This window comes from Octopus bimaculoides, chromosome 3, assembly GCF_046866305.1.
Source record: "Octopus bimaculoides isolate indiv1 chromosome 3, ASM4686630v1, whole genome shotgun sequence".
NCBI lineage: Eukaryota > Metazoa > Mollusca > Cephalopoda > Octopoda > Octopodidae > Octopus > Octopus bimaculoides.
In genome coordinates this window covers 133,855,418-133,872,917 of record NC_142930.1, presented here as the reverse complement: position 1 = coordinate 133,872,917, position 17,500 = coordinate 133,855,418, and the positions used below count along the sequence as shown (strand labels likewise).

Sequence of the window (17,500 nt, the reverse complement as noted above, 5' to 3'; positions counted from 1 at the left end):
TGTTGCATGTTCCACATCTGCTATCTCCACATTCTTTACGGAGAATTCTGATTCATTCTCCGATGTGAATTTTTCTGTTGTGAGGTGTTTTTTGAGACCTTTGGTTGGCGTCTACTGTTTTGTAAGGGGTTTTTATCAATCAGATCTTTCATCTTGGGGCTTTGTAGAAATATAGGCAGTTTTGATTTTGTGGTGTGGATACCCCAGCATTGCGCGCATTAATATATGGAATCGTGTGTTCATTAATGTTTTTCCTTTGGTGTCCTTAGTTGTGCGATGCTCAGCTTCTTTGCTTTTTTAATTCCCTCGTTTATTAAGGGGCATTTCTGCTTTGTTAGGAAGACAGCTTTTTGAGCTTTTTAGCAGTATACGTCTATATGAGAAACTTTCTCAGCACAAATACTGCAGGTTTATCATTTTCGATGGTATATCCAAGTTAAGTTAGATATACACAATGCTATTTTGAACCAATACTGCTTCCATCGCAAATAACGAATCCTATTAATTTGCATTTATATTCTTAGTATTACACAACATGGAAATTGTCTTTTATAATTTATTTATATATTTCTTTCTTTCTATTTGTAGGACAAGTCATATAATAGTGTAGATTTGACAATTAGCTTCTAACACATAACATTTTTCAAAATTGTTTTAGAACAAAGTGAAAAATGCCTTTTTTAAAAATAGAATTAATGATTTATAATTGCTGTATATTCTGTCAAATCATATTCTGTCAAATCATTTCCTCAATACATTGGTTTACAATTAAACTTCAATAAATATGTGATAAAGACGTTTTTTTTTTTTATCAAAGGGCTTTTGTTGTGTCACCCGTTCGACGTACAATACAACGGGATAATAAATAACGTCCTCGCAAATCGTTCTACTCAAGATACACAATACTTGTAATTACACTCGACAATACGCAACTCTCGGCTTTACACAGCTCACCGACTCTCTCTTTCTTTATTTTGGCACTGCAGCCATTCACACAGAGGGGACAGCACAAGGACAGGCACAACACCACAGTGGGGACAAGAAACATAAAACGAATGAAAAATGAAGAAAATGTATAAAATATTATAATGAAATCGATGATGATGAAATGGCTGCATTTCTTTTTGCATCTTTTTTTTCCATTTTTTAAAAAGTCTATTTCCTCTTTTTCCCTTTTAAAGGACTCTTCTATTACTGTTCATTAAGGGTATTAATTCTTCATATTTAACTACTTTTGGTAGTTCCTCAAATTCAGTCTCTTCCCCCAAAGGGTTCACCTCATCTCCAAATAGTTCTTTCAATCTTCTATGCCTTTCCTTGTCAATCACCACACCTTCGATGTGTTCCGGGTAACTTTCTGTTGGCAATTTAATCCTTATGGCACCTTTAAATTTCGTTATTTTCCACTCTATAGCGGTGCTTTTCACATATGTGACTACATGCCACTTTTTCTTATTCCCATTTACTTGATTATACTCCGAACTTGGGCAGTCCGGGCTAGTCGTTTCCTTTGGTTCCTCCGTCTGTACATCAGAATAATCATCCACGATTGTCTTCCACTCTATGTTGCGATACCTCTGCCGGTACATCTAACCAGTACCTCGGTACCTCCTCTATTTTCTCCTCTATTTCCTTCATTCCTTTTTGGCTCTCTGGCGGATAGCTCACTCGCTCTTTCCTCTTTCGCCTATTTACGGCAATAAATGGCTCCTCTTTATTTTCCTTTTTTCCATCCCTTCCTCTTCGGCGGGTTGTCCTTCATGTTGTCCTCTACTTTACTTTCTTGTTGAGGGCACCTAGCTTTCATGTGCCCTCTTTATTTACATAGAAAACATGTTGGAGGTCTTTCCTCCACCAACACTCTTAACGTAATGTTTTCTGGTAGAAGAATCTCTTCTACAATTCCGTGTAGGTATTTTAACCCAACTTGAATCGCCATCTTTAGGCCATAGCCCCAGCAATTAACTTTGTTCATTCTGGTTATCTTCAGAATCCTTGCATCTTCCTCCATTACGTGCATAACTGCTGCCACCAGCCATGCCTCTTCGATATCGGGGGCACTCTGCCGAGTCTCACACTGGCAACACGTTTGCCACTCTACATCGGCAGCAGCACCTACTCTTGTATCCTTATCAGCTCAGTGGAGTGGTTAATAGCATCCGCCTCGCTGGAGAACCTAACCTCCACTGTGCCGTATTTTCTTCCACATATATAGAATATGGTTAGTCCTTTCATGTTGCGTAAACATTCCTCAATTGCCTCTATTGGGGCAATCTCTATTTCTTTGCTAGCGGTTGATAACGTCCTGTACACAACCTTTTTCCTTGCTACATTCTTCGTCACTTCTTCTGGTGGGGTCATCTTTAAACTGGACCCTTCTTTTTGTAACAATTTGTTTCCTTTTCTCCATTCCTTTGTGTCTATTTTTATCTCGCGAACTTCAAGGGTGTTGGTCGTAATACTTTGTGTAGTTGCGGATGCTTAACTTGCGACACGCTCCATTTCACCTCCATTCATCCCTTCGCCCATAACAGGGGAAGAAACACTCTCCAATACAGGCAAAACAGCGACAGAATTCAGCAATTTAACAATTTAACGAATCTTGATTCACCCGCACGGGGAGACCTACAACAATATATAATAACAGTGTGTAACAAGTTAACTCACTTTTTAATGAAATCAACACCAACACCCAAAAATTGCGAGGCGACTCTCTGCCCACACTCTCTGCGCATGTCTATTTATATTGTGGCACAGTCCATTCGGAGCCAACCAAATAGGGGTGTTTTACTTCAACACAATACCTCACCCTTTTGAGCTTGGCTTTGTCTTTTTTTCATTTATTTATTCTATTATTTTTATCATAATTTTACTTCATTGATGAGAAACTGGCATATCTATTTCTCTTGGCGTTAATTTCCATCATTTCTGCATGTTTTCTTTTCCTGTTCGGCCTGCATGTCGGTTCTGCTTTCACTTGTGGTTCTGGGACCTCGAATATGTCATACCATATATCCATTGGCTCATCTCGCCTTTCTTGATTTTTGGTATAACTTTTCTTTATTTGGTTAACGTGCCTTTTATGTTCATATTTTGGTCCTTTTACCGTGTACATCTCATTACCCTGAGGTCCAGTTACATAACCTTCTTCCCAGTCCTGTTTTCCGTTTTTATACATTGTAAAATACACTTTGTCACCTGTGTTAAAAAAACTTCGTTTTACTTCCCGAATTTTGTATTTTCCGTTTCTTACTTGGCTACGTTTGTCAACCACAAAACGAATCTTTCTGGAGAACATCAAATCTGCAGGTGATCTACCCGACTCTGTATTTAGATTCGGTGTTATTCTGTACACCTGTAAGAACTTTGTCTATTTCCAACATCAAAAGGTTCCCGTCTGATCTTTCTTAAGGCTCTCTTGAATGTGTCGACGAATCTTTCCGCTAACCCATTTGACCTCGGATGGTACGGTGGAGTTAACACATGCTTCATGTGGACTGACTTACATAATTGTTTGAACTCCTTTGCCGTGAATTGTGTGCCATTATCTGACACGATCGTATCATGCAATCCGTAACGAAGGAACAATTCTTCCAAGAAGTCAATAGTCACATTTGTGGTTGGCCTTGAATATTTACACACTTCAAGCCATTTCGAATAGCTATCCACCACAATGATATAATAAGAGCCATTTATTGGTCCTGCAAAATCCACATGCAGTCTAGACCATGCTGAATCTGTTTTTGGCCATGGCTGTATCTGCACTGGGGGCACCTTTGCTGCCATAGTGCATCCCTTACATTGTTTACCAGTCTCTCAATGTGTTTCTCCATATTCAACCAATACACGTAACTTATCATGAGGCTTTTCATCCAGGCAATCCCTGGATGTCCTACATGGAAGTCTTTCAATATTCCGTTTTGCAGTACTTCAGGTATTACCTCCCTTTGTGCTTATAATAATACATCATCACATACTGAATAGCACTCTGAACCTGCGTTTCGCTCGTTTATATTATTTTTCGCATTACTTTCCAACGGTATTTTAAAAATTTTTTCTGAACATATTTTTTTCCGATTTTAATTTAATTTCTTCTAGCATTACCGGAAAATCACGTACTATACTGCACAAAATGTTCTTCAATTCCATTTCTAGTTTTAACGATGCAGTCGCCGTGTCTTCAAAAGGTTATTTATATTTTGGAATTAACCTAGACAACCCGTCTGCGTGTCCCATTTTCTTTGATGGCAAAAACTCCATCTGAAAATCATAGTTCAACAGAGTAGTCCCTCAGCGCTGTAAACGTTTTGCTGAATGCGTGGAGGTACCCTTTTCCGAACCAAAAATAGACAGTAACGGTCGGTGATCAGTCTGCAGTGTAAACTTCCTACCGTGTAGGAATTTATGGAATGTTGTTACTGCGAAAATTAATGACAAATCATCCTCTTCGATCTGGCTGTAGTTCTTTTCTGCTCCCAGGGGAATCCTTGATGCATGTACGATAGCTTTGATTTTACCATCATTAAATTTGTGCAATATCACAGCTCTTATACCATATTCGTTGGCATCCGTTGCCACAATTATGTTAACCTCTTTATTAATTTCTCGAATGCTTTCTGACATTCGTTTGTCCAGTCCCATTTCGTGTCTTCTTTTAATTATTCAACGGAGTTCTTAGCTCATATATTTTAGGCATGTACAGCTGGTATTAACATACCAGACCTAAAAATGTTTGTGATGTTGTTTTGTTAGTGAGAGCAGGCATATTTTCTATCACGTCGACCCTAGAAGGGTCCGGTTTTCGTCTGTTTTCATTGATCACCTGTCCCAAGTACTTTATTTCTGTTTTAAAAAAATCGCATTTATTTTCGCTTACTTTAAATCCATAGTCACTTATTTTTTTAACAAACATTTTTTATGTGTTCAGTATGCTGGTCCCTCGATTCACTTTTGATCAATATGCTGGTCCCTCGATTCACTTTTGATCAATATGTCATGCAAGTATGGGACCGCAAACTCACAGTCTGTTAGTATGGTGTCCACCACTTACTGAAATATTGCTGGTGCGACCTTAACCCCAAATGGCAGTCTTTTGAAACGGTACAGACCTTTATGAGTATTAATTGTTAATACTTTAGCACATTCCTCATCAACCAGTAATTGGAGGTAGACCTCTGACAAACCCAGCTTGGAAAAAAATTTCCCACCATTGCACTTAGCAAATATTTCTTCTGGCCCTGGAAGCGGATAGTTGTAATTTTTTAAACAATCATTAAGACCTGTTGAGAAGTCCGCTCATTATCTGACATGGACTGTGACACATTCACCTTATTATATAATGTATTCAATGGTAGAATTCTGCCCTTAAATCTTTACCGAACAGATTCATTGTATTTTTAGATACCATTATTTTACTTTACCGCATTATTTCTTTAAGTTTTATTTCTGGCGGAATTTCGCCCAAGAATTGAATTCGTTCCCCTGACACACCATGAGCTATCTTTGTAGTTTTGTTGTATACCGGCCTTCTTATCTTAATCCATGTTGCTGTATTAATTATCGATGCGTCTGAACCGGTATCTAATAGCATTTTCGTCTGAAAATCATTCATTTTTACCGACACAAATTTTTGGCTTTTATGGTATAATTTATTTTTGTTGAGTAGACTTTCTTAGATTTCTCATTTTTTACATTTTTTCTTCAACCAGCATTTTCACAATCTATGCCCAATTTTACCGCACTTAAAACATCTTTTATCTTTAAAGGGGCAATCTATCATAAAATGCAGGTCTCCGCAACCATAGCACGGTTTTGGATTTATCTGACATTTTTTATTTCAATACCTTCTTTACACGTTTGTACATCATCATCATTATTATTATTATTATTCAGTAGTTTTATTTTTATAACGTGCTTTCACTTCACTACCGAGCGCAGCTCTGTGCGCCTTGGGTATGTGCTGTGGTTTGCTGTGGTGCTCTTATGTTTACTGTATTGAAAGTGTTTTGCGTAGAATGTGTGCAGTACCCAGTAGTGCAATTTTCTGTATGTTATATATATTTGTAAGTCCTGGTGTTTTTGTTATGTATTTGTCTGAATATTTTTTTATTATACCTAAGGCACCTACTATGATAGGAATTGTTTCTGTTTTTAGATTCCACATTCGAGTTATCTCTATTTCCAGGTCTTTGTATTTTGAAAGTTTTTCCATTTCTTTTAGAGAAACGTTGTCATCTGCTGGTATTGAAACATCAATTAGAAGGCATTTTTTTCCTTCATGATCTTTGACAACTATATCTGGTCTATTTGCCTTAATTTCTCTATCTGTGTGTATTGGCATATCCCAGAGTATGGTTGCTTTCTCGTTTTCTGTGACCTTTTCTGGCGTGTGTTTATACCATCTTTTTTCTGTTGCTATTCCATAATGTTGGCATAGCTTCCAGTGTATATAGGTCCCAGCTCTGTCGTGTCTGTGAATATATTCCTTCTTAGCCAGGACTGGGCAGCCAGAGATAATATGATTTATTGTTTCTTGTCGATCTCCACATATTCTACAGTTACTTATTATATTTCTTTTCATTATGTGTTTTTGGTAATTTCTGGTGGGGAGGCTTTGGTCTTGTGCAGCAATTAAAAATCCTTCAGTCTCTGCTTTGAGTCCTGAGCTTCTCAGCCATTGCTGGGATTTTTCTCTGTCTATTTCTTTCGCATTTAGTTTAGCCCAGTATTTACCATGTAGGGGCTTTTCTTGCCATCGTTTTATCATGGTCCGTTGCTGTTCTAGTTTTAGTTTAGATTTCATTTGTTTTATAGCTTTTGTTGTTTCTTCTTCTTCTTCTTCGTATTTGTTAGGTAGATTGATTTCTTGTTTGTATTTGTCAGCTTCCTTAAATACTGAAAACAGTTTTTTGTTTTGCTCGTGTTTTGTGGCTATTTGTATTAGTTTCCCTTGCTTCTGGAGTAGGTATTTTTGCAGTCCTATGGTGGTTATTTTATAATAGTTTTCTAGCTGTATAAGACCCCTGCCACCTTCTGTGCGTTGTATATATAGCCTTTCTATGTCAGATTTTGGGTGGTGCATCCTATATCCTGTCATTATTTTTCTTGTTTTCCTGTCTATTTTACATAGTTCGTTTAGTGTCCAGTTAAGGATGTTGTAGCTGTAGCTTATAACTGGGACAGCTAAAGTGTTGATACCCATTATCTTGTTTTTAGCATTGAGCTCTGTTTTTAGTATTGATCTAACTCGTCTATAGTACTCTTTCTTTATTTTTTCTTTCATTTGTGTATGTTGTATCCTATCTAGTTCATTGACTCCTAAATACTTATATGGTTGGCTTTCGTCTAGTTCTCTTATTTCATTGGCTTTATCTAGTGTTATATTGCTACTTTTAACTAATTTTCCTCTTTTCAGGGTTGCTTTGGCACATTTTTCTAATCCGAATTTCATTTCTATTTCCTTGGTAAAGCCGTGTACTGTCTGTAGTAGTGTTTCTAGCTCTTTGTCGTTTTTTGCATATAATTTTAGGTCATCTTATAATTTTAGGTCATCTTATAATTTTTATTATTATTATTATTATTATTATTATTATTATTATTATTATTATTATTATTCCTTCGTAAAACAGTGTAGGTAAAAATGCACCGGAGTCATCTGTTAAGTCACATGAAGGATCTCAGACAGATAATACTTTCCTTAAGATGTGTACTGTGCAAAATAAGGCTTCTTTCTGCAAGACATCAATCTTGCATGGGATTTCCAGTTGCCTTAAGAAGTTTTGAAGTTTCAACAGGATTGAGCCCAGCACTCCGATCGACACTAGCATCGCTTTTACATTACCCTCTCGCATCCCATACAGTCTTGCCATTTCCACTTTCAATTCAGTGTACATGATGATTTTTTCAACCTCTTTACTCACAACATTCATGTCATTTGGCATGGCTGCATCAATGATCTGACAGTATTTGTCTCTCTTAGTCAATATGACAATATCCGGTCGAAGCTGTTCGATTACATGATCTGTCTAAAAATCATAGTCCCAAAGTATCGTTACTTTTCCATCCTCCTGCATCAAGTTACTTGGAACATGCTCATACCAGTTCTCTGTTACTTCATATTGGTATTTACGGTATAAGAGCCAATGAAGATACACACACACTTTATCGTGGCGGCGCTTGTATTCTTTTTGTGCAAGTTTCTCACATCCACTTAGCAAGTGGGTCACATTTGCCACACTCTTCCTACAGTGTTATACTTCACTGAATTGGTAACGAGAATCTGGTCGTATGCAGCAATGATCAGGCTTTCAGTGGTACACTTCAAATCACCTCGCTGAAGCCATACCTACGATACTGTATTATCCTTAACGTCTTGTGCATTTCTTTCAAACTGTCCATGTGTTTTCATTTCAAGATGATCTTTTCTCTTCTCCTCAGCTCTTTGGTTAAACTCTTCCTCGCCCATCATTTAATCTGCATTTACACCCATATATTTCGCGGCATATTGCAGCAGGTCTTCATCACTATTTATGAAATACTCGGCAAGCGTTCTCCTTTCACTCCTTATACAACTGTCTATACTAATTAGTCTTCGGTCACCAGTCTTTCTTTTCATATACAGTCTGTTTAAGTTTGCCTTAGGGTGCAGCGCCCTATGCAGTGTAATCAACTTCTTCGTCCTTCTATCCATTGTTGATATTTCCTCCTTTGTCCATTTGATGATGGATGCACTATATCTGACCTCCGCAACTGCTCAGGTATTCATTGTTGCAGTAATAAAATTTTTGGCATTCAGGTTGGATTTCAACACCATCTTCACCCCTTTTTGATACGCCTCGCTGACATTGACTTTCTTTTCTCTGTGTAGAATGTCATCCAGCTAGAATGTCATGGTATCTCCTGATGGCAACCGCAATCCTCTGCAGGCTGCTTTCTTCCTTCATTTCATATTAAGTACTGAGCATTTGGTAATCCCAAATTTTATACCAATGTCCCTACCACACTTCTGGACTGTTTTGGTCATGGAATCTATTGGTTTTTCAGATTGCCTAGACAATTTTATGTCATCCATAAACAGAAGTTGTTTCAATGATGGGTCTTTCTTCCCACATCGGTAACCCATCTTAACTTTCCTAAGTGTCATTGCTGTAATTTCCCCTCAAAAAGTAGAGCAATAGCTCGGAGAAGATTCCTTATTATTATTATTATTGTCTTCTATTTTTCTTGTGTCTTCTCGAAAGTATATTATTTGTTGGCATTCCTCAATCACTTTCTGCAAGGTTAGTTCAATATCTTGATTCAACCTTGATAATATTCTTTTTTCTAATTTCCGCGTCTTCCGTTGCCACAAGCCCTTTAACGAATATTAGACACCTCAATATATTTGGCGTTAATCTCTAAGCTTAAACTTGTCACAAGCCTTATTAACAATACTGGGATATGTTACAAAGTCGTCGGATTCATTCTTCTTTAAATTTAAACATTCCAGCCGAATGTTAAACAGCGAACTTTTTTCTCTAACAATATTAGTTAAAATATTTATCGTTTCATCAAAACACAATTCCGTGGGCTTTCTGGGCAAAATGAAGTTACAAAAACTTTCATGTTCCAGAGGGGCAAGTTTTTTCAAAAGGAGCCTTACTATCCTTTCACTAGACCATCCCTTGCATTCCTCTCAGAATAAGTCCTCGTATCGTCTGTAATACGCGGTAAAGGTAGTTCCTTCATCCGGTTTGTACTGAAATTTTTCGATAGAGTTTGCAACACCAACCGCTGAAAATGGAGCAAACTCAAATACAACAACGCGCGGATTTACACAGCTCACCAAACTCTCTGCACATCTCCATTTACATTGTGGCACAGTCCATTAGGAGCCAACCAAATAGGGGTGTTCTACTTCCACACAACAGCTTTATTTCTTTTTCGATAATTATACCACAATAGTATGCATTACTGCAGCACGACAAAATTGATGAATTAGTTTGAAATGCCGAATGCAAATTCTATTGTGGATCTATTGGCAACATTGTGAATCAGACCGAATTCTGTTTTACTTATATTTAAGCTTACAAATTTAATTTGAGTACAACTATGATAGACTAAATCAGGATAGCTTCATGAATGCAACTACTTCAATGCTTTGAAACAACATCCCCAAAATTCTGAAAGTCACCATAACAAGATTTGATTGACTTGAACTTTTATAACAACGCCGGTGAAAGCACAAGTGCTACTGCTTTTCTGGATGGTTGTGACCTTCCATCTCTCATCCATATCAGTATATATATATATATATATATATATATATATATATATATATATATATATATATATATATATATATATATATATATATATATATATATATATATATATGCTGATAGCGTGGATATGTTTATAATTAGAAGAGAAAAATTTTGACTATACCTGAAGTTTTCCATTGTTTTTTGTGATATAATATGTAAAGTAGAGACTTTTGCCTGCAGGAGCTCGAATATTTGGAAATACAAATTTTGACGTGTGTCCAGGTTGGCCCTTTGAAGAGTCTGTGTACATATAATATACTGAAAGAACAAAAAGATTCTATAAATCGAAGACAGAAAACAAGAACATCTATGATATGTTCTTTTATTACCAAAGGAGATGATACAGGAAGGGAATTACAACATCATTTCTTCTTCCACCTATTCTAAATATGATGATCAGTATAGGCTACTATAAATGTTGTTACAAGGAACATCACGGTTATATCAGCAGCAGCAACGGCAACAACAACAACTACTACTACTATTACTATACAATTCTTGAATTTAGCAAAATGTCAAAATTCGCATATAATGTATTTGCATATACTTAGAGATTTTCTCTAACTCGGTGTATTTGCTTAATATCTGTATTGATTTGGAAGGTATTTTACTTTTAATTCAGACATGTAAGTAATATTACTTATCATAAAACATAATAAAATAAATTATCTTTCAATGTTTTAAGTTGCGAAACAATTGTTGTGATAATAGAATTCCCAATGGTTAAATAAATTTTATCATACTATTTACACACACACACACACACACACACACACACACAGAAGGTTTCAGAACTTTCCACCTGAAATCCGAAAAAGACTTTTGGTTTGGTTCACAAATCCTATTGGCTATGCATACATATTTATGGCAAAATAGTTATTCCCCCGTGAACTCATATCAGGGAAATATTCAGCAAATAACCTGTGTAGTTCACCCTGATATTGTTTCTAATAAGTGTTTTTTTCCATATATAAGCAATTCAATAACTAAACGTCAGAGAGTTGATACTTAATCTATAAAATTTACATTTTTATTATGCGGTTTGATAAACATTTTACTTGATCTCTAGAAAAGATAGCAGATTTTGCTCAGAATCGAATCTATGCTATCTCTGTCTACAGTAAGGTGTTGCTTATTTTTACCAAAATTTACCATGTTTAATAATAGATAAACAGTGAGCACTAAACAGCTTACACAGAAAGGTAAACTAGATATTTGATATTTATTATAGACAATGATATAATGTGATGTCTGTGATAAGTTGTCGGGAAGCTGTAATAACCTACTTCTTTTATGCGCAACAAAATGCAGATAAAACTTTTTAGAGAGTTACCATTTTCTTATGAAAAGGCTTCGATTCGAACATCTTATCAGATCGTCTTAATACAGCCTTACACTCTGTTCACTCAGCAAGGTTGTTTAGAGAATATTCTCTAACAATTCACATTCTGTTTCACTCTCACATACGCACTTAGGGTGACAAAAACAAAAATATATTTAGCAAACTCACAATCTGTTAAGTTTTCTCTCGCTTATATGAACAAAAAGAGATACCAGTAATTCACTAATATAAATATCTTACATGTCCATACACAAATCATCCGACTGAATTGTGCTTTCCTTGTTTTTAACAAGTTTCTGATAGTCAAGTAACAAGAATATTTGTATTGATTTAAGAATTTGTATTTATGTGATTTTAATCTTTCAACGCTTCATTGTTTCATTTAGAGACAGCTCAACTTTTACATTTATTTTTCATTTTTTACTTGCTTCAGTCATTTGACTGTAGCTAATACAGTGCTTTGATTTGAAATATTTTACAATACTTCCATTTTATATTACGTTTTAATTCTTTTGGTTTTCAAGCGTTTGATTTTAAAGTAAGAATATTCATTTTTAATCTATTAATATTCTTACAAATTAGATCACTGTCAAGTATATAAAAACTGAACTGTAGAATAATGGATAATGTTAATAACCATTGGTGTAAAATGTATTTTTCTAATCTAACTCTAACTCAAAAGTAAAGAAAACCATTTTGAATTCGTAGTCCGTTTCTATGCACACTACTGGAAATTATTATTATACATTAAAAATTAGTGATTTTCCCCGCCCCGCCACATTTTCCATCCGAATATATATTGATCACTGTCAGTTAAAAAGATGTAGCGTATAATGACTCCCGTGAAATATGTAACTAGCCATCACCGATCATCAACCTGTAACGCTTTATTAAGCGCAATTTCTTGTACTGGTGAGTTTGAAACAAATCACAGGAAAACAAATCTGGTAAGTTTACAATTATATTACATAAATATCATAAAACAGGTTTCTTAAGCTACACAATTTACGATTATAATATCTCCTATAGATACAAGTCCACTTTTTATAGAAGGTATATTTAATCAATCCCAAATATTTCTATTACCAACCTCACTCAGGTTCACATCCGAAATTCAGTAGGCTTAAATTCTAGTTATCCCAGGCTGTTTCTCAGAGAAGAGAGGTGACATTAGAGAGGAAATGTGCAACATACAATGTTCTTTACAAGTTCATCAGCGTTGTAGACAATGGAACACTTAATATTCACCTAAACACTAGTTAGATAATAGTTTATGGAATATAAAATTATGATTGTAACTAATTTACCTGAATAATAATATTTGCTGTTATCTGGTCTGGGTAAGAAATGAGTCATATAAGACGTACTCCTGTAGGATTCTTGCTGCCATGTATATTCAGTATTCTCTGGACAATCCACGTTATAATCACAAAGATGTGGTTCTTTAAATTCACAGAAATGATGCGTAATACCCACTGTTGAAAGAAATTATCAAAACATTGATTTCGAAATTTAGTATTTGTAAGATTTTATATATTTCTTATTCCATTTAGAAATTTTCATTCCCTGTCTTTGCTTAAAATAATACAGATTCGTTAGTAAAAAATATTTCCTAATATATAGAGTTCTTATTTTATTTCTTCAGTAACTTTTCATCATATCAAATATTAGTAAGATTTTGGTAACTTATATGAAAGATTACGTGGGATAATGCTTGATACTCGTATTAGTATGTGAATTTTACTTGTTTGAGAGTTAAACGATCTGACGTTAGGACTCAACTGATGGACTCTTTGATTGGACATAACTGGCTCTTTTATATGGGTATATGAATACATGGCTGAATGGTTCAAAGTTTTATTTCTCAAGCACAACGTTCTGGAGTCAATCCCACTTTATTAGCATTTGGAGCAAGTCTCTTCAAAGTTTTGAATTGCTTTAATTTATGTAAGTGAAATTAGTAAATGGAAACGTGTGTAATAGACTGCACTCGTAATCTGAGTGTCCAGTTTCCTCAGAACGTATCATATTGAGACTGTCTGTCTGACGACAGTGGCAAATCCCAACTGTCTGAAGAATGTTCAACAACTTAAAGTAAAATTCAATGAGCAGGTAGCTACATTGATCAGACAGCAGGAATTCCCATTTTCACTAACTGATGTTATGTCCATATACTAATCTTTCTAAGGAAGACTTGTGAAATTATTGTAAAAAAATTTCTCAACATTAAATCTGTATCTCTACTTTATAACTTAGTGTTCTAAAGAACATTGTTTAGATAAGTTGCCATTACAAATGTCGAACATCCATGTTGTATTATTGAGTAGTGATAAATGACCTAGGATTTATGAACCTAATAATTCACATATTATAGCTTGTTCCCTTCGTAAAGGCATTTTAATTTCAAATGATTTTGTCCATATAGATAAAACAAAGCCGGAAAAACTTGCATCTATAAGCAGTAATAGCACTGTAACGTAGACAAATATTGATGTCAAGTAAGTAGTTATAGCGATAGAGTAAACGCAGATATTGCAATATTGTGGTTAAACGCAAAAACAAGAATGTTAATTCCATTGATCGGTTTGAGTATATAAGCAAACTTCTTTGCTCATTTGCTAATTAATGTCATGAAGACGACATTAATAGATTACAATCAAAGTTAGATACTTACTAACGATAACACAGCTTACACTGGTCAAATTACATTTTGTTGATTGAAAATAGGTAGAGATAGAAGAAATTAATAGAATATAACACTGTAATGTTACTACAATATTCCATCAATTTTCTTCTTACTAATGTAGTGCAAATACAAAAAAAGTAACTGAAAGCGTATATCGTAAATCTATTCATAACATTAGAAATATCTGTGGAATAATTGAAATATACGAAAATAATATCTGGCAATTTTTACATCATTATTTGGATATAAAATGTAGCCTTATCTCAACCAGGGTACCATTTTGTTTCAATTTGCTTGACTAACTGCAGAAAACATTATTTTTCAATCTTAAGAGGTTAGTGCCTAATATAGATGCCACTTACGTAAAATAAGTGGCATCTATATTAGAAGTTAACCTCTTAAGATTGAAATAACTGAAGCGAGAAAAACTTCCCTACAAATGTAAATATGATAAATATCTTACAAATAAAAATATTATATAAATTTGGAGTAAATATAACTTGAATCTTACATTTACAGGTTTCATTACTGACGGTGATGTTATCCAGGTAAACTAGTGAGTCATAGTATGAATTTGCCTTTACTGTCACCTCAAACAACAGTGATAAATTATTTGAGGATGGCAAATCTACACAAGCAGTTGTGAATTCTGTAAGTTCATTGCCATTTGAAAACCAAAGTTTCTCTGCTGAATTTGACGTGATTGATTTGGTTGGTTTGGTTAAACTGGTTTCATTCGATGAAGAATAACGCGCAAATAGTGCAAACTCTTTCACTTTTTTTGTCATTTTGTATCTGAAGCTAACACTTGTACCTTTGGTCACAGATGCATGCGGGGAGAAGAACTGAAATTTATTGTTTTCACTATTTGTTCTTGAATAAATGTATAAGTAGCTATTTGTATCTGTAAAATAAAGAAAATAAAGAAAATGTATTTAAATTTATGTGCGGACAAAAATGAAAATATTAGAACAGTGAGCAATTAGATCAATGAAAACTCAGGAAACATATGAATCCAGTTCGCATTTTCAGTTTTTTATTGTGAATGGAGAAAACTAAGTACTCTAGGACATTTGGTTAGTGGTCTACCATTTTACCTCTTTGCAAATAATGAAATCTTAAATGTGGTACAAAAGGCAAACCATCAGAATAGATGAAAGATGGATTTAATCACTGTTGGAAGTCAAATTTTCATACAGAAGGTGATAAAAGATTTAGCTGAAGAATTCTATACATGCGCGGGAGCAAAATGGCTCAGAGTTTAACGTACTGAGCCCATTGTGTTGTTTTCTTTAGCAAGGCACATGACACTCTAATCTAATTTGCCTGACTAAACAAGGAACACTTTCCAAGCCCACTTCATCGTTGAGCTGGTAAAGATAAGATGTGAGTCCATCTGTAACAATCATCTGAGTCAACAAATAAACCAACTTACCTTGGAAAGCATGTGAAATTTTTCATATAAAATAGAATTTCAAGCGAAGAAAAAAGTGACCATAAAGGTAAAAAGAAAATCATTTAAAAGATTTTAACGTTGACGAAAACCTGAGACCCACATACATATTGCATGAAGGATACTAAAGCAAGCACAAATAAAAGCTAGCAATTTGCATTTCTTACATCGATACAAAACTACAACTTTGGTTTTCTTATATAATCAAAAGAACGCATTTCTTATGATTTTTTAAATACTGTCGGATGATCTGTGGTGTGAACCTTGAACTCACGAAATATGAATTACTGAATTCTTCGAATATTAAACACACACATCTTTTTCATTCACTCCCTCTCTCTCTCTCTCTCCCTCTTTCTCTCTCCCTCTCTCTCTCTCCCTCTCTCTCACACACGCATACACACACATACGTACATATATATATACTGCATACATATATATATATATATATATATATATATATATATACATACATACATATATTTTTCTCTCCTTTTTTCTCCATTTTTTCTCTCCTTGTTTCTTTCTGTGGAAGAGCGTAGGCTCGAAATGTTGAAGACTTTTTCACATCTGTTTGTTTTCTACACCATCTCTCTTCGTCTTTTGTCTTTTCTAGCTATATTTATTCTACTTATGAAACCGATTCCCGTAATAATAATAATAATAATAATAATATTAATAATAATAATAATAATAATAATAATAATAATAATAATAATAATAATAATAATAATAATAATAATAATAATAATAATAATAATATAGATTTTAATATTAACAGCAACAATAAATACAATTATCATTCTCATCATAAAATTTTTGACGATAGTAACCAGCCAAACATTTCTTCACGCTATAGGGGAAGTAACCGTCAGTTTAAACCCTTTTTCAATAATAATAATAATAAACTGAAACTATTTAGAAATAATAATAGCAAATATTCTAAACCAGAATCCAATAAAAATGTCTGGATGATAATACCTTTTAGTAAAAATGTAAAATCAAACTTGGTTTCCCAGTTCCAAAATGCTGTTAATAAGAATTTTCCAAAACATTCTCATTACTTCCCAGTAATAAATACGCACAGGGTTAGATTCGGTTTCTCTAACACGAAAAACATCTCACAAATAATATCCGCACACAATATGAGGCTTTTACATCCACAAGAGAGTACCAACAGTAATAACATTAAGTCTGACATTATTAACCTTTACCATAATAGCAATAATAACACTAATAATAAACCAAGGAACAATAATTATAACATGATATATAATAATAATAGTCACAACAACAAAATCATTATTTCTGAAGTTAATAGCAAAATAATTAGTTTTTTAAGTGATAATGCCAAACTCAAAAACACTATATATCAATGCCAAGTCAGTACTCCTACAAATGTTTCTTTTTATATTGGATCTTCCTCTTCACCAATATCCTCAAGAATCTCTAATCATTATTCTTCCTTTAGAGATAGAAACAAACGAAATACCACGAGCCTTAGTAAATTAATTTGGGAACTTAAAGACAATAACATAAAATTTAAACTAGACTGGCTTATTCTTTCTATTTCTAGGACATATGAAAAGGGTGGAAGATTCTGTTCTTTATGTAATACTGAACTATTCTTCATATTATTTTCAAAGAATAAACTGGTAAACACGTTCATCGAAAACTCTTACAGATGTAAACATTGGCAGCAACACGTGTTTACA

At 34.3% G+C, this 17,500-nt stretch overlaps 1 protein-coding gene across 7 annotated transcripts in view; it reads right to left on the bottom strand.

Annotated features, from left to right (window-relative positions):
- Positions 1-17,500, bottom strand: part of LOC106881162 (MAM and LDL-receptor class A domain-containing protein 2) — a 232,956-nt gene that overhangs the window by 117,034 nt on the left and 98,422 nt on the right. For all 7 annotated transcript variants that reach the window (XM_089349698.1, XM_089349694.1, XM_089349695.1 and 4 more), the window contains 3 exons: positions 14,844-15,236; positions 12,954-13,121; positions 10,426-10,562 (listed from right to left, as the gene is read on the bottom strand). In XM_089349698.1, the coding sequence (XP_089205824.1) occupies positions 10,426-10,562; positions 12,954-13,121; positions 14,844-15,236 (698 nt within the window). The remainder of the gene's footprint in view (positions 1-10,425; positions 10,563-12,953; positions 13,122-14,843; positions 15,237-17,500) is intronic.